The sequence below is a fragment of the Ambystoma mexicanum genome, chromosome 13 (genome assembly GCF_040938575.1).
Source record: "Ambystoma mexicanum isolate Mex_15411 chromosome 13, UKY_AmexF1_1, whole genome shotgun sequence".
NCBI classification, from domain to species: Eukaryota; Metazoa; Chordata; class Amphibia; order Caudata; family Ambystomatidae; genus Ambystoma; species Ambystoma mexicanum.
The window spans coordinates 137,628,585-137,650,816 of record NC_090938.1 but is presented as its reverse complement, the minus strand read 5'-3'; the positions used below and the strand labels follow the sequence as shown (position 1 = coordinate 137,650,816).

Genomic DNA, 22,232 nt, shown 5'->3' with positions numbered 1-22,232 from the left:
TCCCTATAGTCACGCCCGCTGCTAGTGCTCTTACACCATGTCATGCAGCCCACCCACAGCCAGTGCCCCTACACCGTTCCCTACAGTCACGCCCGCTGCTAGTGCTCTTACAACATTCCATGCAGCCCACCCACGGCCAGTGCCCCTACACCGTTCCCTACAGTCTCGCCCGCTGCTAGTGCTCTTACACCATTCCATGCAGCCCACCACGACCAGTGCCCCTACACCGTTCCCTACAGTCACGCCAGCTGCTAGTGCTCTTATACCATTCCATGCAGCCCACCCACAGCCAGTGCCCCTACACCGTTCCCTACAGTCTCGCCCGCTGCTAGTGCTCTTACACCATTCCATGCAGCCCACCCACGGCCAGTGCCCCTACACCGTTCCCTACAGTCTCGCCTGCTGCTAGTGCTCTTACACCATTCCATGCAGCCCACGACCAGTGCCCCGACACCGTTCCCTACAGTCTCGCCCGCTGCTAGGGCTCTTACACCATTCCATGCAGCCCACCCATGACCGGTGCCCCTACTCCATTCCATACAGTCTCGCCTGCTGCTAGTGCTCTTACAACATTCCATGCAGCCCACCCACAGCCAGTCCCCCTACACCGTTCCCTACAGTCACGCCCGCTGCTAGTGCTTTTACACCATTCCATGCAGCCCACCCAGGGCCAGTGCCCCTACACCGTTCCCTACAGTCTCGCCCGCTGCTAGTGCTCTTACACCATTCCATGCAGCCCACCCACGGCCAGTGCCCCTACACCGTTCCCTACAGTCACGCCCGCTGCTAGCGCTCTTACACCATTCCATGCAGCCCACCACGGCCAGTGCCCCTACACCATTCCCTACAGTCTCGCCCGCTGCTAGTGCTCTTACACCATTCCATGCAGCCCACCCACGGCCAGTGCCCCTACAACGTTCCCTACAGTCTCGCCCGCTGCTAGTGCTCTTACACCATTCCATGCAGCCCACCCACAGCCAGTGCCCCTACACCGGTGCCCCTATACCTTTCCCTAAAGTCTCACCCACTGCTAGTGCTCTTACACCATTCCATGCAGCCCACCCACGGCCAGTGCCCCTACACCGTTCCCTGCAGTCACGCCCGCTGCTAGTGCTCTTACACTATTCCATGCAGCCCACCCACGGCCAGTGCCCCTACACCATTCCGTACAGTCTCGCCCGCTGCTAGTGCTCTTACACCATTCCATGCAGCCCACCCATGGCCAGTGCCCCTACACCGTTCCCTACAGTCTTGCCTGCTGCTAGTGCTCTTACACCATTCCATGCAGCCAATCCAGGGCCAGTACCCCTACACCATTCCCTACAGTCTCGCCCGCCGCTAGTGCTCTTACACCATTCCATGCAGCCCACCCACGGCCAGTGCCCCTACACCATTCCCTACAGTCTCGCCCGCATCTGGTGCTCTTACACCATTCCATGCAGCCCACCCACAGCCAGTGCCCCTACACCGTTCCCTACAGTCTCGCCCGCTGCTAGTGCTCTTAGACCATTCCATGCAGCCCACCCACAGCCAGTGCCCCTACACCGTTCCCTACAGTCTCTCCCGCCGCTAGTGCTCTTACACCATTCCATGCAGCCCACCCACGACCAGTGCCCCTACACCGTTGCCTACAGTCACGCCCGCCGCTAGTGCTCTTACACCATTCCATGCAGCCCACCCACGGCCAGTGCCCCTACACCGTTCCCTACAGTCTCACCCGCTGCTAGTGCTCTTAAACCATTCCATACAGCCCACCCATGGCCCGTGCCCCTACACCGTTCCCTACAGTCTCGCCCGCTGCTAGTGCTCTTACAACATTCCATGCAGCCCACCCACGGCCAGTGCCCCTACACCGTTCCCTACAGTCTCGCCCGCTGCGAGTGCTCTTACACCATTCCATGCAGCCCACCCACGGCCAGTGCCCTTACACCATTCCCTACAGTCTCGCCTGCTGCTAGTGCTCTCATTCCCTACAGTCTCGCCCGCTGCTAGTGTTCTTACACCATTCCATGCAACCCACCCACGGCCAGTGCCCCTACACCGTTCCCTACAGTCTCGCCCGCTGCTAGTGCTCTTACACCATTCCATGCAGCCCACCCACGGCCAGTGCCCCAACACCGTTCCCTACAGTCTCGCCCGCTGCTAGTGCTCTTACACCATTCCATGCAGCCCACCCACGGCCAGTGCCCCTACACCGTTCCCTACAGTCACGCACGCTCCTAGTGCTCTCACACCATTCCATGCAGCCCACCCACGGCCAGTGCCCCTACACCGTTCCCTACAGTGTCGCCCGCCGCTAGTGCTCTTACACCATTCCATGCAGCCCACCCACGGCCAGTGCCCCTACACCGTTCCCTACAGCCTCGCCCGCCGCTAGTGCTTTTACACCATTCCATGCAGCCCGCCCACGGCCAGTGCCCCTACACCGTTCCCTACAGTCTTGCCCGCCGCTAGTGCTCTTACACCATTCCATGCAGCCCACACACGGCCAGTGCCCCTACACCGTTCCCTACAGTCTCGCCCGCTGCTAGTGCTCTTACACCATTCCATGCAGCCCACCCACGGCCAGTGCCCCTACACCGTTCCCTACAGTCTCGCTCGCTGCTAGTGCTATTACACCATTCCATGCAGCCCACCCACGGCCAGTGCCCCTACACCGTTCCCTACAGTCTCGCCCGCTGCTAGTGCTCTGACACCTTTCTATACAGTCCACCCTCATTGCCTAAAGCTGGCCCACAACTAGTACTTCTACACCACTCACTACAGCTCATCCACAGCCAGTGTTCGTGCACCATTCCCTACCTCTCGCCCACAGACCCTACACCATTTAGGACAGCTCTTCCCGCCAGTCCGTCTACACCATTCCCCAGGGCTGCCAAAAGCCAGTACGAATACCCCGTTCACTGCAGTTGACCTGCAGCCCAGTGCTTCCACCACATGGGCTACACTTCAACCACAGCCAGTGCCCTCTCATGTTCCCTGCACCTTGCCCACTGTCAAAGCTCACATACCATTCCCTACAGTTCACCTACAATTGTGCTCCTGCATCCTTCCCTACAGCTCGCTCACAGTCAAGTGACCTTACATAGTTTTCATGTACATTCCTGCAGGCAGTCTTCTCATATGGTTCCCTACAGTTCCCCTGCAGTAAGCCCCCCTACACTATTCGCTAAGGCTTGCCCACAGACAGGGCATCTTACACTGTTTGCGACTCATAAACTCCCATTGTGGACACAGACTCTCTGGCTTTAGACGAGAAGACCCCCTCCTACGTCAGCCCACACAGGTGGATGAATGCCACTACTTCTGGGCAACTTCCTGAAACTATTTTGTTGGTGCACGAGTGACTAATCCCTACAATGTTGTAAAGTTATTCCTACATAATCCCCTCCGCTCCTCCAAAACTGCAACTTGTGCATAGTTTCCCCTAGCTCAGTGCTACAAGGACTTGGTTGGTTAAGTCCATGAAAAAGCCCTAAACCTTCAGAAAACAGGTGCCAGGAAATTAATGACTCCATAGATTGCCCTGTATTTAAAGTATGACTCCAAGTTCTGGAGCCGCAGAAGTACTCTTTTTTCCTAACTGTCCTTAATGTTGGAGGCATCCAGTTTCTAAGGGCTGTACCGGGGCTTGAACCCATGTTGTACGGCATCGTATTGTTGACAAGGTGATTGCATTACCCTTGAGATATCCTCTCCTTAAAAATGTGGATGGCATTTTCATTGCCCTTCAATGTCTCCTGATCTCCCTTCCTCCACCCCTTGTAGGCAGACCTTTTTCTAATCCAACTGCTACTTGGTCTTCAATTTTGTTTTCATATTAGAAAGACAGGCAGCAGGAGAATTGCCGAACTGTTCACACCCACATGCTCCCAGCATTTAAGGCAGGGAGTAAGTTATACTTCGGAATAATGGAAAAACTTAAAGATGTTTGGGCATATGATATTGTGACATCCTCTCCCAAAAAGATGACTGAAGCTCTGCTAGGACTGCCCAACATGCAGAGTGCTGTGTTATTTCCTTATCACTACCACGAGCCAAAGGGGCGTCCCATGCAACGCAGAAGAGCCCCAAAAGTGAGAAACAATGGCTTGAGTAGGGCCAGTATCCACAAAGCTGTCGATGCCCCAAATGGTTCCTGGGAGAAATAGAGGGCGGTCATGTGATCAGGCATAGAGTATTGTGTCCAGGAGGGAACCTGGGAGCCGATGCCCATCCTTTCTTTCGAGTATGTTCTAGATCTATCCAGAGAAGGGCATTTTACCCAGCATGGAACCCGGAAGCTGAAGCCCATCCTCACCTAGGAGTGGGGCATTGCACCAGCCAGGGATCCTAGAATATGAGGCCTATCTGTAATGGCTGTGTCTTCTAGATCCATTTATATTTAAGGTTTATAAAGCGCTACTACAGCCCAAAAGGGCATCTAGGCAGTATGCTCCCTACAAAGGAGGCCATTGCACACAGCATGAAACCTGGGAGCCGCGGCCTATCCTCACCTGGGGGTGTCCTCTGGATCTGCTGCTACCACTCTTGCTATGCCCCCTACAAAGGAAGCCATTGCAGCCAGCAGGTAACCTGGGATCTGAGGCCCATCCTTAATTGGGAGTCTCTTCTTTAGATCTATTGCGATCACCATATAGAGCTGGGCACTGCACCCAGTGAGGAACCCAGCAAACGAAGGCCCATCCTTACCTGGGAGTGCCTTCTGAAACTCCCGCTTTCACCGTATAGAGCATGGAATTCCCACCATCAAAGAACTTAGAATCTGAGGCCTATCCTTAACAGGAGTGTCTTCTAGATCCATTGCTAGCCCTCTACAAAGTAAGCTATTATAGACAGCAGGTAACCTGGGTGCTGAAGCCCACCCTCACCGGGGAGTGCCTCTAGGTCCCTTGCTAACACCCTATAGAGCAGGGCATTGCACCCAGCAGGGAACCTGGGAACTGAAGCCCATCCTTACTTGGGAGTGTCTTTTCTAGATCCACTGCTATGACCCTATAGAGCAGGGAACCTGTGAACCAAGGCCCATCCTCATCTGGGAGTTGTCCCCTGGATCCGCTACATCACCCTACAAAGCAGAGCATTCAGTGGTGTGTGGGCCGCAATGGGTCTAGGGCTCCAGCTCTGACCCTTTGCAGCTTTGCTGCTCCCTGTGGGACCTGTGACAAATCCTTGGATGTCGTCCCTTCTCCCATAGGGTGGCGAGCTTTCCAATTGGGCCAGTATCACATGGAGAGGCAAAGCCCTTATGGGAAGAAGGATGACACCGCAGGGAGAATTGGTATACCCCTCTCCCTTTTCAGTCTCCCTTACCCTCTCTCCCTATGAAGGGTAGTAATAGTCCCACCACCTCAATATATTTGTGTAAGGTAGACAACAATACTCTATTACCTTATACTGGGATGAGGAAGGACTACTCATATGTATCTTGCAATAAAACTGGGATGAAGAAGATCACTAGTAACCCAAAAGAGAAAAAACAAATAACTGCTGAGACGTAGAAGTAGTGCTAAGGACTTAAGAGCACCACACAGAAACAACAGAAACAACAGGAGTGGTCTAGTCTAGCTAATCACTGGATAGACAGGTCGAGGATAAAAACTGATGAAGGACTCGCTATTACCACGAGCCCTCCCCGTAGAAACCACAAAGTCCAAACTGACAAGTGGAAGTCGGACCGAGAGACTGTGAGAAAAGCACAGCCCCGAAGAAGTCTGGTGTGGAGGAAGTGCTGGGAAGAAGAGGAGGAAGAAGCTCTTGGCGATCTGGGAATACGAGGACATGTAAGACCGAAGAGAAGCTGCCAGAGGAGACGCTGCCCCTGTGGAGCCACCGCAGACCAATGGAAAGTGAAGAGCTATGGCGAAACCACTCGGCTGACAGCCAGCATCCAGAGAACCCCAGAACCACAGCAGACCAAAGAAAAAGTTACACGGGCGATAGGGGAGACGCAAGGGCAACAAGCCAGTGGTGCAGAAGTGGGCAGACAATAGAAAGCGCCACGTATAGAGCCGGGGACCCAACGAAAAGAACTTTGACAGAGGGGGAGGTGTCCACAGTACTCTTCGTAGTCACAGTACCTGCCAGAAGAGTATACTAGGTAGATCACCACAAGAAGCAGCATATGCGAGCCTGGGACACGCCCCCATAAAGTCAATCCAAGGCTTCCACAATACTCCTCACAGTACCTGGCAGGAGAGTATACCAGGGCGATTGCACAAAAAGACGCAACATGTGCGGGTCTGGGACCCAACCCCATAAAATCACCTAAGGGTACCCTTAATGCGCCTCATAGTCGCAGTACCTGGTAGGAAGCAATCCAGGTGGAATATATAGACAAAGGCTGGGAAGTAAGAGAAGGACAAGGGGCCTCATTACACGGAAGGCGGTAATCCAGGGCGCTATTAGCACCCTGGACCATGCCGGTAAATTACCGGCACCGCCTTGGCGGAAAGGGGATTTACCGCCCCATTCCAAGGTTGGAGGGGCGGTAAATCCCCTTTCCGCCATTGCCCTTCCCCATTCCCATTTCTGCCCCATAGGGCTCTATGGGAATGGGGAAGGCGCTAATTACGGCACCGCAATTTTGCGGTGCCGTAATTAGCTCCGAGGTCCCTTAGCGGGTTGGTACTTAACGCCTGCAAGAAGCAGGCGTTAATTCCTCCAACCCGCAAAGGGACCTCGTAGTACGGCGGTAAGGGTTAACGGTCACCGTTGCCATTAACGGTGACCGTTAACCCTTACCGCCGTCCGTGTAATGAGGCATATCTCTTCTTCATTGCAGTACCCGGAAAAGAAAAGGAGCCAGAATTGCCAACAAGGGTCTGAGATCCCCAATTAAGAAACAGAGTAACCAGGAGGAGGGAGTCATCCCTCTGGGATATTTGGACACTGAGAAGAAACCAAGATGGAGGGCGTCATCCTCTCTAGTAGTTGTGGACACTGGAAGAAAACCGAGGGAAGGAAAATACCCTCTTTGGCAAGTTTATAGGGAACTTTCAAAACCTTCTGTCCAGAAAGAGGGAGTCATCCTTCTGGATAGCTCATAGACATTATGCTTAGTTGTTAGGGACATTCTGGCAGTCTCCTTAGTTATTATTTGAAGCAGGGAAACCCCTCTTAGCGTCGGGGATACATAGGTTCTTTTTCCTTTTTCTTTAAATAAAAGTTTGTAATGAACAAAATGCCATCTTTGAGTCAAACCGTTGCTTCTGCACCCTCATAGCCCCTAAAAGAGGAATGAGAATTGTTTTTGACCCTCAGGCCTTTCAAGCTTCTCCAGGGCAGTATAAACGCTATACAAGCTGCCAACATAAAAAAAAATAACATGACAAAACAACATTCCATACCGCTCTTCAGTTGCCAAGACTCCTGCACCATTCCCAACATTCTCTTCTAAGTCACAATTCCTATATCACTAAGGCTAACCCAAAGCCAGCACTTCTCATCACCCCCCCCAAACTCCATTTACTACCAAACCACACAAGCAACTCCTTTGTCATTACCTACACCATTTTCAACACCTCCACCATAGCACCTACAGCACTCGCTATAGTTTCCCTACAGCAACAGTTCCCTCGCCATTTCCTACTGCTACCCAACAGGCATAGTCTTCCCCCACAAACTACATCAACCCCTAAATCCATGTCCCATACAGCATTCTCTACAGCCAAACAACATCCAGCACCCCTCCATCTGCAAGGCTGGTGCACTAGACCTTGGCCCATCCTGTGACATCAGTACTGGGTTGAATGGAGTAATCGGTGGCTAATGTACTGTTGTCCTTCTTCCCCTTTGTAGAGAAGCGCTTGGCCCCCAGAAGTGTGTACCCGGCTTTCTGTGCTTCAGTCCCGACACAGCGTGATTCCTTGCTGAAGACCAGTCCAAATCCCGAGGAAATCTCCACACCACAGGGCACGGACTCTATGGGGAATTCTAACAGAGCCGAGAACCTCTCATTATCCTGCCTGTCCAATGTGGACATGATGGACACAGCGCCATGAAAGTGGACAACAGACTTAGGATTCAGAAAAAAGACCCCTACATGGATGAAGAATCACGCAGAACTTTTTCAGGCTCAAGCTGCATCAGGAGCGCCGAGTTCCCGGTGCAGGATTCTGTGATTCTGTAAAAGACATTAGTGTCTGAGACATATTTTTGTACTGCTTTATTTTTTTACTTTGTTACTTTTATTTAAAATTACCAGCAAGTACGGAGTCGATTCTTTGAAAATTCGCCCCAGCAGTTGGATGACCAGATATTCTGTCAAGCAACGCAAGCCAGCATAGCTATCTTGCATAGACGTAACCTCATGCATGTGTCGTGGTGGGAAGTGGGCAGAACGTGTTATAGACTGTTTTTCTGCCAAAGGAAGTAATATATATTGTGCATTTCTGTATTATTAAAGGGATCCACTTTCAGTGATCTTAAAATTATGTTTATTTTTAAATTCCTCCCATCTCATGGATAAATGTAACCTATATTTCTTGCAAATCCAGGACCTTTTGAGACCCTGCACAGGGCGCAGTGTGTAATTTCTGATTTAACATTGGCTAAAGGTCTTGGTTCTGTGGGCATTTTACCTGCAACTGGCTGATCATTCTATCAGATTATAGGGCTAGTCCTCAGAGGCTGAATCCTCACGTCAAACCACCTCTGTTAGTCGTACCCAGATTGCCATGGCGGCACATGTCTTGTGTACTGGAGTAAGTCCAATAATATTGATGAAAACACCAAATTGTGGATTGCACTCTGGGGGGGTTGGGTTTTAAAGCATACTTTTTTTCAGACTGCGGATGTTCTTCTGGGGAAAAGAAATGTGTTTCGCTACAAAGGAGCTTTGCTGAGGTAATGGTGTTTCAATGTCATGGCCTACATGTTTTATAAAAAAAACGACGTGAGTGTTGGTCACATGACCTAAAGTCACTTGGCAGCCATCTTAGTCTAGTTTAGCAATGTGTTTTTTTTTACCCTTTTCTAACAACCCTCTTACAATCTAAATTAGAAATGGATAGTCAGTGTAACTTAGTCCACTTGCCTTAATCCCTTCAATGTGAAGAACTTGTCAGAATGTCATCGATGGGTCTTGCAAGGGAGTCTGTTTTTGTTAGTATGCCGGGCACCATGAAGTTCAAACAATAAATGTTCTCATAATGAGATTAGAGTATTAGTGACACCTGCCCACCAGTGTAAATATTAATATTAGTGATAATATGTGCCTGATTGCGTAATATGAGAGAGTGCGCCATGTGGTACCCAGCTCATTGATGTGACCAAGGAGCTCATTGTGTAGCTCTGAAAGGAGAGTTTCTGTTATTACCATCATCACTATTTCCACTTGCAGCCATACAGGTGTGAAATGGATGTGGCCTCCAGGAAGAAGCCAAGGAACTACTTGATTTTGCTCAGTCAAATGCCTGTTTTCTAACAAAGAATGTAAGAACTGGATTACTGATGTGCAGTAGCACCGGGAGCGTTGAGCAGAATGGAATTACCATAACAAAATAATCTTGGACCCAAATGACTGGACAGACTAAAAGAATATGGCAAAATACTACATTATTATCAGTTTAATAAAGTAGGGAAACCTGGTGAACAACGAAATGCAGTTCTCACACTCACACTGTCAGATTAGTTACACAAACGGATTATACATCAATGTGCATGGCAAATAATAAGACCTATCGGGTTAGGGATTGGTTAGGGCTCCATGTCTACTTAAAGAGTCTATGGGCCTCATTACGAGGTATGCCGGTAAGGCAAAAACGATGCCGGTATGGTAATACCGGCATCGTTTACTGTCCCGTCGTATTCCGACCCGCAAACCCGGTATTAGCGGCACACTAAACAACGGTGCCGGTAATAGCGGCATAGACGCGTACAGGCGCACCTTCAGAGAGCAAATACCAGCATGCCGGTAATAGGGGGTAATTCCAACCCACGCATACATGCAAATACCGGCATCGCGAAGCCGGTAATCACGGGCTGCACAATGCCGGCCATACAGGCATCGCGGACCACCCGCAAACAAGGATACAAGGCAGCTGCCACAGGTGCACACAATCCCCACAGGTGGAGTCAATGGAGGCTGTGCCAGTATAAACTGAGCACACCCACACACCACAACCCCCCCCCACACAGGTGTAGGCAATGTTGAGTGGCCCAGAACAAAAGGAGCACACCTATACACCACTCCCCTTCCTACACCAAAATGCTACCACTAGCAGTTGCAATCATGGCGCTGGAGGACATGACTATACTGCTACAACTACAGCAACAACAGCAACAACAACAACAACTACAGCAGCAGCAACTACAACTACAGCAGCAATAACAGGCAGCACAGAGGAGATGCAGCAGGAGAAGGAGGGTGAGACAGGCCCAGCAATTACCACCAGGGCAGCCACCACTGCCTCACAGGCAGCCACCAATCCCTCGCACCAGACCCAGCCCATTCAACCTAACCCCTGAGCAGATCCACACCCTGTACCGTTTGGACAGTGACACCATGACCACCATAGTGGATATGATACAGAACGACATAGCCAGCCACATAGAAATACGCACTGCCATCCCCCCACTACTTAAGGTGGTGTCTGTGCTACAATTCCTGGCCACAGGCACCTACCAACACACAGTGGGCCAGCTGCATGGCATTTCACAACCACCATTCTCACGCATGCTGGACCACGTGCCTGGCTGCTCGGTGAGTTGCACAATAGGCCCATGGCCATGCTGTGGGGTACTGATGTGTGCGGATGCAGAAGGGGGGGGGGCTACTGTACCCCGGTGGGAAAGGGGGGGTAGTGAACCTGGGTGGCAATAGCCAGTGATTGGAGAATGCATGCAGATCTAAACACACCTCTCCTGAACTAGCCAAACAGAACATGACACATTACTGGGCCACAAATCCCAAATAATGGATATGGATGACTACAAGTAAGTGGCACAACCAGGGCACCATGGTGATGGCAAGCAATGCATGACTGAATAGGATGGCAACTGTGGCAATGCGGCTAGTGTGACCTTGCATAGTAAAGAATACACATCATGAATTGGAGGCTAAACATTGTTGCACTACCATTGCACATCTGCCAGAGCATGCATTCATCTATTGAACCCCATCCAGTGTCCCGCACCTCTTTACAGTATACATTGCATATAGGTGACTATTTTGTACACGCACTGGGACATGTGCATGCCCACACCAAATAGCTGCTGCCATGACTGTGCTCCCTGAAGGTGGCAGTTCAGAGTGACACACACCTATTTGTATCTGCTTGCAGGTGATGGAGGATATCCCTTGAGGCCGTGGCTACTTACCCCTGTGCGGAACCCGCAAAACAGCCATGAAGAGGAGTACAATCGTGTGCACACTCATACCCGTGTTGTGAATGAGCAGACCTTTGGCATGTTGAAGGCGCGGTTCCGCTGCCTAAGCAGGTCTGGTGGGGCACTCCTATATAGGCCTGAGAAGGTGGCAAAGTCACCATGGCCTGTGTCATGCTGCACAACATGTGCGTCCAAAGGAATGTACCATTGCCACCTGACATTGACATGCATGGGCCGGGTGAGGATGAAGGTGATGGAGACGGAGGCGAAGGAGCCCCCCTGCCAGTACGTGATGCATGGGATGGCCATGCTGTACGCCAAGCACTAATTGACGAATACCTTTGAAACACAGGGACCATGAAAGTAATGTGCCTGTGACCCACTGGCTGCATGTGGACATGCACACTTGTTTTGTCAGAAGTGCCCCACTGTACACCATCACACATTAAATGTACATGCACAAAAAGAAGTATGTCCAGCCAATGATTTTCTTGCACACAACGGGTGTATTTTCCAGACACATGATAATGTGAACATAATCCCCTCACAACCGCCAGTGAACTCCCTCACCCACCCTACAAACCCCAAAAATACCCAAGTAAACTCCCTCACCCACCCTACAACCCCCCAAATGTCCCCATATGTACAACAAACACGAGTCCCTTGACCAACGTACATTTTTCAAATGTCATTGTCTGCCCACCCTATTTCTTTGGTTTTTTGGGATCCGGGGGTGCCATGGTCAAGCGCCGTGGACTCCTCGGCGTCATCCGCACGGGGCTCGATTGGGCCGAGGTAGAAGGGGTTGTGGCAGTGGAGGTGTCGATGGTCAGTCCTATGCCTGCCCCAAGGTGTGGGCGCTGCATATGAGGCAGGTTTGCAAGCAGGGCCTGCGTAAGGGCCCCCAGACACTCCATCATGGCACTTGTGGATGCCTCAACAGCAGCAGTGTTGGCTGCGATGGCTGTAGCAATGGCCCTCAAGGAGTCATTTCCATCTGATATTTGTTGCCGCATCAGTTCAAGCATCGACTCCTGTTGTGCCTCAACCCTTGACAGGCGAGCCTCGAAGGAGTCGTTGGCTGCAGGAGTGCTGGTGACCGGGGTGATGATAGGCAGGGTGGTGGTAGGCAGGGTGGTGGATGGCACTTGTGTGGTGCCCACGTCCAGGGCACACTCCTCCTCAAAGAGGTATATGTCTGACTCATCAAGGTCCGAGTCGTGGAGGCAGGGATCGTACATGGTCTGTGCCTCTGTAGGGGTAGGGATGCTGGTAATGGGGCTTGGGGTGGGTGTGCCGGACATGATGTCACCCTCATTCTCCACCTCTGCATCCACAACGTCTGCGGTGGTTGGCGGAGCATGAATAGAAACGCCTCCCACTGTTGTGGGTGTCTGCTGCTGGACAGTGGGTGCAGGTGTTTCCTGCAGGGTTGCTGCCCGGTGTGGCACACTGAATGTTGCTCTGGGCAGTTTCTTGGGCTGGGTGGTGGCGGTGGCCCTGGTCCCTTGCCGTGCAGTGGATGGCCTTGCATCCCTGTCCTGCATGCCATCTTCCTCATCGGTGCCTGGGGGATAGAAGAGATGCAGGTCATCAGTGATGGTGTTACATGGCAGCAATAATCCATTGCGCTGTGATATGTTCATACATTCATGCATCAAATTATTTTAGGGGTGTGGCAGTTGGTGTTCTGAGGGGGCATGTGGGCAATCAATGCATGGCTAGTGGCATGGCATTGGTATGGTGGATGTGTGGTGAGTTCCATGGGCACGGTTGGGTCATGTTGCACTTGTGTTGGGATTGGGATTGGCACACAGCATGCGTGTGTAGCAGGGTGTGGCACACATTCTTGACTGGATATGTTGATGTGGGCCTGGGACATGCATTGCCTTGGCTAGTCTCACTTCCACGGCACTTGTGCCACATCATGGTTTAGCCTACACGGATGTGATGGGTCACTCACCTTCTTCTGTGGATGATGCGGCGCCCACTTCCTGGTCTCCGATTCCCTCTATGGATTCAGGATCTATAAAGGTACTGGCTGTCTCCTCCGATGCCGTCAACTTCACTGAGGAGTGTGGGCCTCCGGCTTTCGCCATTGCGGCCCTTCTGTTCTCCGACAGGATCTTCCTCACCCTGAGGCAGAGGTCATCCCACTGCTTCCGACAGTCGCGCACACTTCTTGGGGTGGTTCCCACTGCCGACACCCTCTGTGCGAACTCCTGCCACACCGCCTTCTTTTTGGTCTGGGCCGCATGCTTCATATCGGTGCTCCTGATGGTGTCCGCATGCTGGGCCTGGGTGTCAGCGAGCATACTAAGCTCAGCGTCTGAAAAACGCTGTTTGCGCTTCCTGGGGGTCGCCTTCCTGGTAGCCTTGGACATCCTGCTTCTATTCTGCCACAGCACAACACAAAAGAACTGGTGGTTGGGGAGGATGGCAATGGATTGTGTTTTTAAAGATGGCCGCCGGCCAATTTCCCGTTCCTGCGCGATGACGTGATTTCCGGGTCAGTTTTTTGCGAACACGGTATTACCATGCCGGTATTACCATGCTGGTATTTAGGGGTTGGTATGAGGCGGTACCGCTATGGGCGAGTCCCACGATGCCAGTACAGGGGGGTTGGAGGGCCTTTAGCGGCATGCCGGTATTACCATTACCGGCATGGGGGCTTGCGCGTGCTCACGCACTCGTAATCACCCACTATTAGCGGGTTCATATGAGCACGGACCCGCTCTTACCAGCATGCCGGTAATGGACCTGTTTTTACCGGCCAACTCGTAATGAGGCCCTATAAGTGTTGGTTACTTTATTGGCTTCTCCTTTCCGGCAGGCAAGCTTCGAACTTCCTTCTAACTATGTATGATACAGATTATAACAGTAGTGGATTGGCTCATGCAACATTGTATGCTAACTGTGGCATAGACCCTCATAATAGGTTGGCATCCTCTCCCAACCTTTGATACTCGGCTCAATAGCAACACGTAAGCAAAACGAAAATCAGGAGCAGAAAACATCAGACTACTACCCACTTGCCCAATTAGTCCACCATCTCTCATCAGCCAAGCCTTCAGCCAAGGCCTCTTCTTTGTTGTCCTTGCAGACTGTTCTCTTCTCTTGGACCTTTAAGGGAGCACAGGTACAACACTATCTTCATCTGGAGCTTAATGAATGGGCCTTGTTTTCGAAATCTGAATCACGTGTAAGGAGGCCATGATTTTGACCATTTGAACCTTTTATTTAGTACTATTAGATTCAATTAAGCTGGGTGTCATTACTCCTCTTGCCCTCTGGAGACTTGGTTGCTCCGTCTCTCATCGCCATTTCTGCATCTTTCATTGTGAATACTTGCCACTCATAAATGTTTGCTCATTTACTTAATCTAAGAGACATACGTCCTGTGTGCATTGCTTATCCTCGTTACCTTCCCTTGTACCGTTCAGGAGCTTTTTGCTGTGGCATCCTTGATCTTTGGCCAGCAGCTATTCTTTGTTTATGCATGCATTTGTATTTCCAACCTCTGTCCGCTCTGCAGCTCTGGTCTCTCTCCTTCAAACTCTTTGCTTACTATCAGTGAGAGCCGACGTCCATATTTTCACCATGGCTGCTTCAACCATGTTATGTTTTCTACTGCAGAAAGATTCTATATGAATCATCTACCTTGCGTTTCTGCGTATGTACATTCACTTTATCTCTTCTCACTTATTTCTTTCGTGCACATGATTTCTTTGTATTCAGTTATATGTTTCTCTTTATTACTGCAGTTACATCTTCATTCTTAAGTATTCTTATATCATTACAGTGGGTCATTGTATCTTCTCCTTTTGACATCACTTTGCACCTGCCAGATCTTCTTTACAACTCCTCGATATTCAGTGGTTCCTGCAACTCTCCTGCTACCTCCTCGGTACGAGGGTACATTCGATAGGGTTGTCTGAGCACATAACATCTCTCATATTGGGATTCTGCCTGGTATCATACACACTGTCTTCTTGTTATTCATCCAGTATGACAGAGGTGATGGGGCGAAGTCTATCAGTGATGTACGCGTCTGCTCCTCTACATTCCCCCCTTGTTGAGTCCTCGACCACCATCTCTTCCCCAATTCTCTCATTTTGCTACAGAACAACTTTTTCAGGATCGATATCTTAGTCACCTCCACCAGGTCACCTGCATTCTTCATGTGTTCATCCATGCTCCAAGTCATATCGCAACAGTCTCCAGTTGGTTAACAAAACACTGAACACCCTACATAGTTCTTACGATCCTTAGGTTACCGGAACACTGTTCCTGGGGGTGCTAGAGGACTTTCTTTCAGGTGCTCACGTGTAGTGTTTTTGGTGTGCATGTGCTCATCAGTCGCAGCATTCACATCGATCATTATCTTCATTCCAATTGCTTTCTTTGGTGTCTTCTTGCATTGTCCAATGAATATCCTTATAAGACAGAATCCCAGCAATACTAACACTAGTATTACTGCAAGGCATTTGCCAGCCAAGTTGGAACCCATGAAAATAGGGGCAAAAACTAATCTTCATCCTCAGTCTTGTCTACTTCATCCACCATTTTCACATGAAGGATTGACAGCATAGTTAATGTTTCGGCCAGGGTTCCATTTTCTCCATCATGGGCAGATTTGAATGTACAGCAAGAAGGCCCGATCTTGGCACACAAGCCTACTTCCATTGCTCTAATTAAGTCCAGGACATTTCTGTTCCGGAGGGTCATGAGTCTGATTGCCCTCAATTCTTCTTTGATCGCATTAAATCCTTTTACTGTCGTGTTGATCGTTTGTAGTAGCTCCCATTTAGTGACTGTAACCACTTGGCGTTTACTGCAGTCTGAATTCTGTCATGAATATAGCTGTAAATATCACTGCAGTTCTGCTGAACAACGTATGTTAAACTAGAATGTTATAATAGGCATCTATCGATTTTGCTGAAAAATTATTCTCCCTCTTTCGTTGAATAGGGCTAAGCAATCTCTTCTTCCTAAGGTGTGCATCCATTTTCGGGAAGCTGTCAATATGGCGATCACTTTGGGGAATCTCCAATGCCGGAACATCCATGATCACCAAGGAGCACGTTCCCCCACAATTTTTAGATAGCTGCATATCAGCCTTGGATCCGCAGGCCCAATAGCAATCCATTAGCACGGCAGTCCTCCATTAATTCCTGGTACATTGAGCATCGGCTGGCATCCTTTACTTTCTCCGACTAGAACCAGGCCTTTGTTCCTGCAGGGTGTTGTCGTACTCTTGATTGGTTTTATGAACACCGGTCCTGCTTTATTTTCAACCCATGTTAGTCATTTGGAATACTTGGCCCATGACTTTAGGCATCCGTCGTTTACAATTTGCACTATGTCTACTGGTTCTTTCATTAATAAATGTGCACTGCATGATAACATTCCTTCTTCCCATCCTGTGCTGGTGGCAACTCGTCCATATACAAATAGCCGAGGGTTCTCCCCGCAACCTGGAAATCCTGGTGTTTCCTGTATATCTGCACATCCCAATCTCTTCTGTCTGGAAACCCTTATTTTTCTCCAGTCATGGATGAATATATGAGCATTCTGCTCAACCAACGTATGTCTTTTTCCATTTTGTGTGTTTTTAGTAAGCATCTTCATATGGAAATTATTTTTCGATCGCCATCATAGGGCTGCACATCTTCCTTTGAGCTGTCCTGTTGTTGTGCACGCTGCTAGATGGCTGAGGCACTTCTCACTGTGTGCCGGTATTTCTCTTGCAATGAATGGTCTGGCTGCGTTTGTTGCATAAGGGATGAGAGAGCATACATAGCAGCTTTCATCAGACGTTCCCTTCCCCACATCTCATGTGTTGATACTGCACATTATTTTTTAAATGGGCCAATTTGTCAAGGTATGAATTTATACATTCATTGTCTTCCCAGACATCCCTTTTATCGGGCAATTTGTTCAGAAATATGTGAAAAAATATCACTTGTGCCTCTGTCAGGCATAGAAATAGATGTCTCGTTCTCAGGGATTTCACTTGAATTATAAAACAGTATCTCAAGAAATGTAACAAGCATAAGAAAATACAAACAACACATAAGGCAAAATGTAGTTGTAAGAAGTATTGCCATAGTATTCAATTGTCACATGATCGCTCATGGAATAGCTGGTCTTCTTGTTAGTGTGTTTTTCATATAATGGAAAATTCCCATTTTTAATTTACTGTGTTCACCTTTCGTTATTGTGTTAAATTTGTACTTTTTATAACAGGAACTGGATTATTATAGCAATAATAACTCCACGAATGATAGGACTGTTTTTAGGATTTCCCAAAAAGTCAACAACGTCCACTTTCCGTCACACTAGAGCTGGATGGGTCTGTAATATTTAAACAAAAAGAGCATGCAAAAATGCATGCAACATATCAGACAACATTAAATGTGTTATGCAATTTTCATTTCATGTTTTTCAATGTCCAATTTACTTTTAATTCATTCATTCCCTATTTGACTTAGGAAATGTCAGTTTTGTTCTAGCTAGATTTTTCATCAATTGATTCTTTATCCTTGCTCTTGGCAGCCGATCTGGTCAGCATGCGCAGAACTTCTCTTGCTTCACTGTCACCGGGTGTTGCAGGGGTTGGGGTCTCTCTTTTGAAGAGCTTTACGTCATTCAGGTGCAGCCAGGCTCTTCTCCTTTGGATTTTAACAGCGATGGGGGTAACCACCTTGACTAAATATGGCCTTTCGAAACTATGCTTATTCCAGGTTCTAACAAAGCTCTTCACAAACACCTGGTCCCCTGGATACAGAATAGGCTGTTTGAGCAAATCAATACAATCAGTTGGTTGGCTCTCTTCCTCAATCTTCTTCAATCATTCCCTTTGATTGTAGATTTGTTCAGAAATAAAAGAAACACTAGCGGTCATACTTGGTAAACAATCATGCATCTCATCACCTAATCTTTTAGATATCCTATGGCCATCTATTCTTCCTCAAGTGGGAGGAGCAAGGGGTAATCTCATGCAGCGTCCAGTCACCAACTCATGAGCAGTTAGGTGGTGATCTGAACCAGGGCAAACAAAGCAAGGGGTAGGGAATGCAGCCATCCCTTCTTCAAGGACATTTTTTATTTTTGCAATCCTTTCTTTCATTAGCCCATGTATCCTCTCACAGACACCATTGGCCTGTGGGTGATAGACTGATGATAACTTGTGTTTTATACCTAATAAAAGAGCTATCTGTTCAAATAACTCATTTACAAAATGCAGGCCGTCAGACAGCAGGACTTTGCACATACCCCATCTAGGAAACACCTCTCGCATGAGAAACCTAGCAGCGCATTTGGCATCGGGTGTGTACATGGACCTGCTTCGATCCATCTGGAAAAGGGACATACTACTACTAGCATGTACCCATTTCTGGCACACAATGCAATTGACAATGAACTGTGCCTCATTTTCTAATAAATTTGGTTTTAACCAGTCTTCTGCAATTGTTGCAGCAAGACTCCCTCTGGTGGTGTGTGCAGGGTAGTGAAGCTGCTCCAGTGCCACCTTCAATAATGCTAGAGGCATAAATAGCTTTCCAGTGCTATCCTGTCTCCATAAAGCCTCAGTGGAGGATAAAGGACACCCCTGTCTTTTCCATAGGTCCTGCTCTTCATGTGGGGCTCAACCATGCAGCTCAATTAACTGTACAACAGATAACATATTCAATCCTTCCTGCATCAGCATGCATCGCTCTTATCCTTGCTTAACATTTTCTAATTCGAAATCGGAAATATTTGTAAAGTAAGCTGCTCTTTTTGCTTCTACATCTGCGGCTTCGTTTCCGTGATGAATTAGGTCTGCCCCTTTAGTATGGGCTGTGCACTTCACTGCATCGCTAGCCAATGGGAGCTTTAATACCTTAATAAGCTTGCCCAATAGAGATGCATGTTGCAATGGAGTGCCATCTGCGTTGCAGGATCCCCTCATTTTCCAACTTGACAACCCTGTGTGTACATTGTCGTCACTTACGTGAAGTCAGAGTACACATCACATACTCATCTTCAAATCTTGGAAGCGCAGCGATATGCGCCACTAATTCTGCAGCCTGCGCTGAACAATGTGAAGGCAATCTCTCACTTGTCACTACTTCAAATTCACCACTCTTTTTTAATTTTTACTACTGCCGCCCCAGAATGCCTTCCACCAGTGGTTTGGTCAATTTTTGAAGAAGCATCAATAAAGAGAACCCCCCCTCGCACCATGAGAGCATTTTCTCTAAAATGGGGAATACCATCATAAAATTCAGTATACGTTGTACAGTCATGTCCATAGTCATCCTTTCCTACCGGTTCTGCTTTAAATGTCGCTGGATTCACTATTCTGCACCTAACAATTTTGACTGCTGGATTTGAAATAATCACTTTGTATCCAGATGCTCTTTGTGTAGTCAATGTACTTTTCGGGTTCTCAGCTGTGTAGAGGTGTGCAGTCTCAGCTTGATTGCTTCCATCCAGTCTGCTTTCAGTGTCATTTGCTTTCCCGGGCTGTCAGCATGAGGAGCTTTGCTTTAAAAACTGCAAACTAACGCGGAGCGGCGCGGAGCTGCGCAGAGGTGTGCAGTCTTGGCTTGATTGCTGCCGTCCAGTCTGCTTTCAGTGTCATTTGCTTTCCTGGGCTGCCAGCAGGACGAGCTTTGCTTTAAAAACCCTAAACTAACGCGGATCGGAGCAGAGCTGTGCAGTCTCAGCAGTCTCCAGTGAGCAACAGCGGAGTGGCAGTCAAGCTTTCTTTTTTTTTTCTTTTTTTTAGCCCTATAGAAAAATGAAATATGCATGTATATGACTTTGTTCTGAAATTGCTCTCCCTGTACTCCATATTTCTAAAGCTACGCTGTAAAATCCAAGCTCCTGCTGCTGCACTCTGTGCATGAATTATCTGCTTCTGTGGTCCCTGTAGGGATTTATCTTTGAGTTACGGCAAAGTGCTGATTATTCCTAGAATGATCCTTTGATACGGCTGAGAACTGAATTCCTGCCTTTACACAGTGACTGTGGGACTAGTGTCCTTTTAGCCGTATAATCTTTGACTGGGCTGTGTGAACTGAGTTCCTGGCTTTACACGGTGACTGTGGGACCTGTGTCCATTTAGCCATATACTCTTGCAGTTGTAACAAATGGTCTTTCTCCGTACTAATGCCCTGTGAGGTAGAGAGTTTTTGTGTCCAAAGGGGAGGTGTCCTGACAGACTTTATTATTTCTATCCATTCATTTTGATTTGTTGCTAGTGCTTGCCCCGGTACTCCTCTGTTCTGTGATTTGGGTAGCGGGGGAACAGGATTTCCCCATGGTGGCTACCTTAAGAAGTATGCGGTTGGTGTTGGACACAAATCCCCCCACCCTCTTAATGTACCCTTAGTGATCCGGTGAGAGCCTTAACTTCCAAGTTATTTGTGGCTAATAATATACCGGTTGCTCAGGGCAGAGAGAATGGCCTGCCACTGTCTGAGCACTACTTGTCTGGCATCGGTATATCTTCTATATCTCTATAGGCCTTGCATTATGCCTCGTCAGCAGCAGATAAAATGTCCATGGCACGGATGAGCCTCAAATGGGAAGCCAGTTGAGTTCAGTAGCAGGTGGCTGTGCAGACTCCGCACTTCGCCAAGGGGGAGATATTTTTGCAGCATGCACTGGCAAATTGCACTAGGTATTTTGAAGAATAGAAGAGAACATTCAGGATATGGTCCATGTGGAAATTGGGCATAAAGTGGACCTGGTGTCTGGTGTATCAATGCTGGCTCCAGAAATCTCTCATGAGCGAGGGAAACGTGTCAGATTATCTCTGGATTTTAAATCAAATCAATGGGCATTACCGGAATCCACCTCTAATTCCCAGGATTTAACAGAGATTTTGCGTCATCAGCCATACCCTCAGACAATAGAGAAATATGATGCAGCCTATTCCCCGTGCCAAATATATGTGTTAACCTGGGAGGGCTTGAGGGTGCTTGCATGGATGAGGTTTACATGCCTAATGTAGAAATAGTACAACCCAATAGGAAGCCCATAACTGGCTCACCCTTGCAGACGCAAAGGCCACCTGGGAATGGGCTGGACACAACGGTTGTGGATGCGGTGTCCGTCTCGGTCTTGGCGTGGCTTTTCGATACTATGGACAGATGGTATGAATCCCTCCATTTTGAGTTACGGGAGGTTAGGCAGATCCTGAAGGAGCTAAGTGGGAAAGTATATTTTTTGGAAGGGTTCATTACTGCATAAATTATAAATCAAAGACCTTTAGTAAACACAGACTATTTCTGTCCCATACCGCAAGTGTTTGGAGGAATGAACAGGCTTTGGACGGGGTGTTCTGTCAGTAGGAAGGGTGAGTGAGGGACCCCTTCCACCAGTGTCTGTCTTTGGTTTGGATAAAAGCGATACAGAGGGTAAGGATGGTGCAACATCTTAAGTAGCAGTCATATTGAGGTCTGTCCCCCCATAGGAAGACCAAGAAGTGCAGAGGGGAAGGGGCAAACTAAGAAGAAGTCACAAAATTGTAAGATGCCTCCAAAATAGAAAAACAAGGGCTTGCAGATATTTTTGAAATAATTAGCGGGTGCAGTTGGACCATGCCCTAGTCCCTGTCCGGGGCATTTAGTTGAAATAGGTGATGGCGAAGGGGCAGTGGGGGAGATACTAAGGGGGTGCACCAAAATGGCAACAAAAAACAATGTTGGTCTTCAAAGGGACAAGATTTAAGTGCCCTCTTTTTACTTAAGCAATATTTCAGTGTACCCCACAGAGGATGAAATCTCAGAAGAATTGTCGCCTAAATCCCCCCCCCGTTGTTCTGCAGGACAAAGTGGAGTGTGTAACACTCATAGGTGCTAGTACATTTTGTATGATGAGGGAAGCGACTTTGCATGGATTAA

General features: G+C 48.7%; 1 protein-coding gene across 1 annotated transcript in view; it reads left to right on the top strand.

Annotated features, from left to right (window-relative positions):
• DEF6 (DEF6 guanine nucleotide exchange factor) overlaps positions 1 to 8,432 on the top strand; it is a 396,152-nt gene extending 387,720 nt beyond the window's left edge. Inside the window, exon 11 of the mRNA XM_069633471.1 lies at positions 7,801 to 8,432. Coding sequence (XP_069489572.1) covers positions 7,801 to 8,003 — 203 coding nt within the window. The 3' untranslated portion in view covers positions 8,004 to 8,432. The remainder of the gene's footprint in view (positions 1 to 7,800) is intronic.
• Positions 8,433 to 22,232: the final 13,800 nt, after the last annotated feature.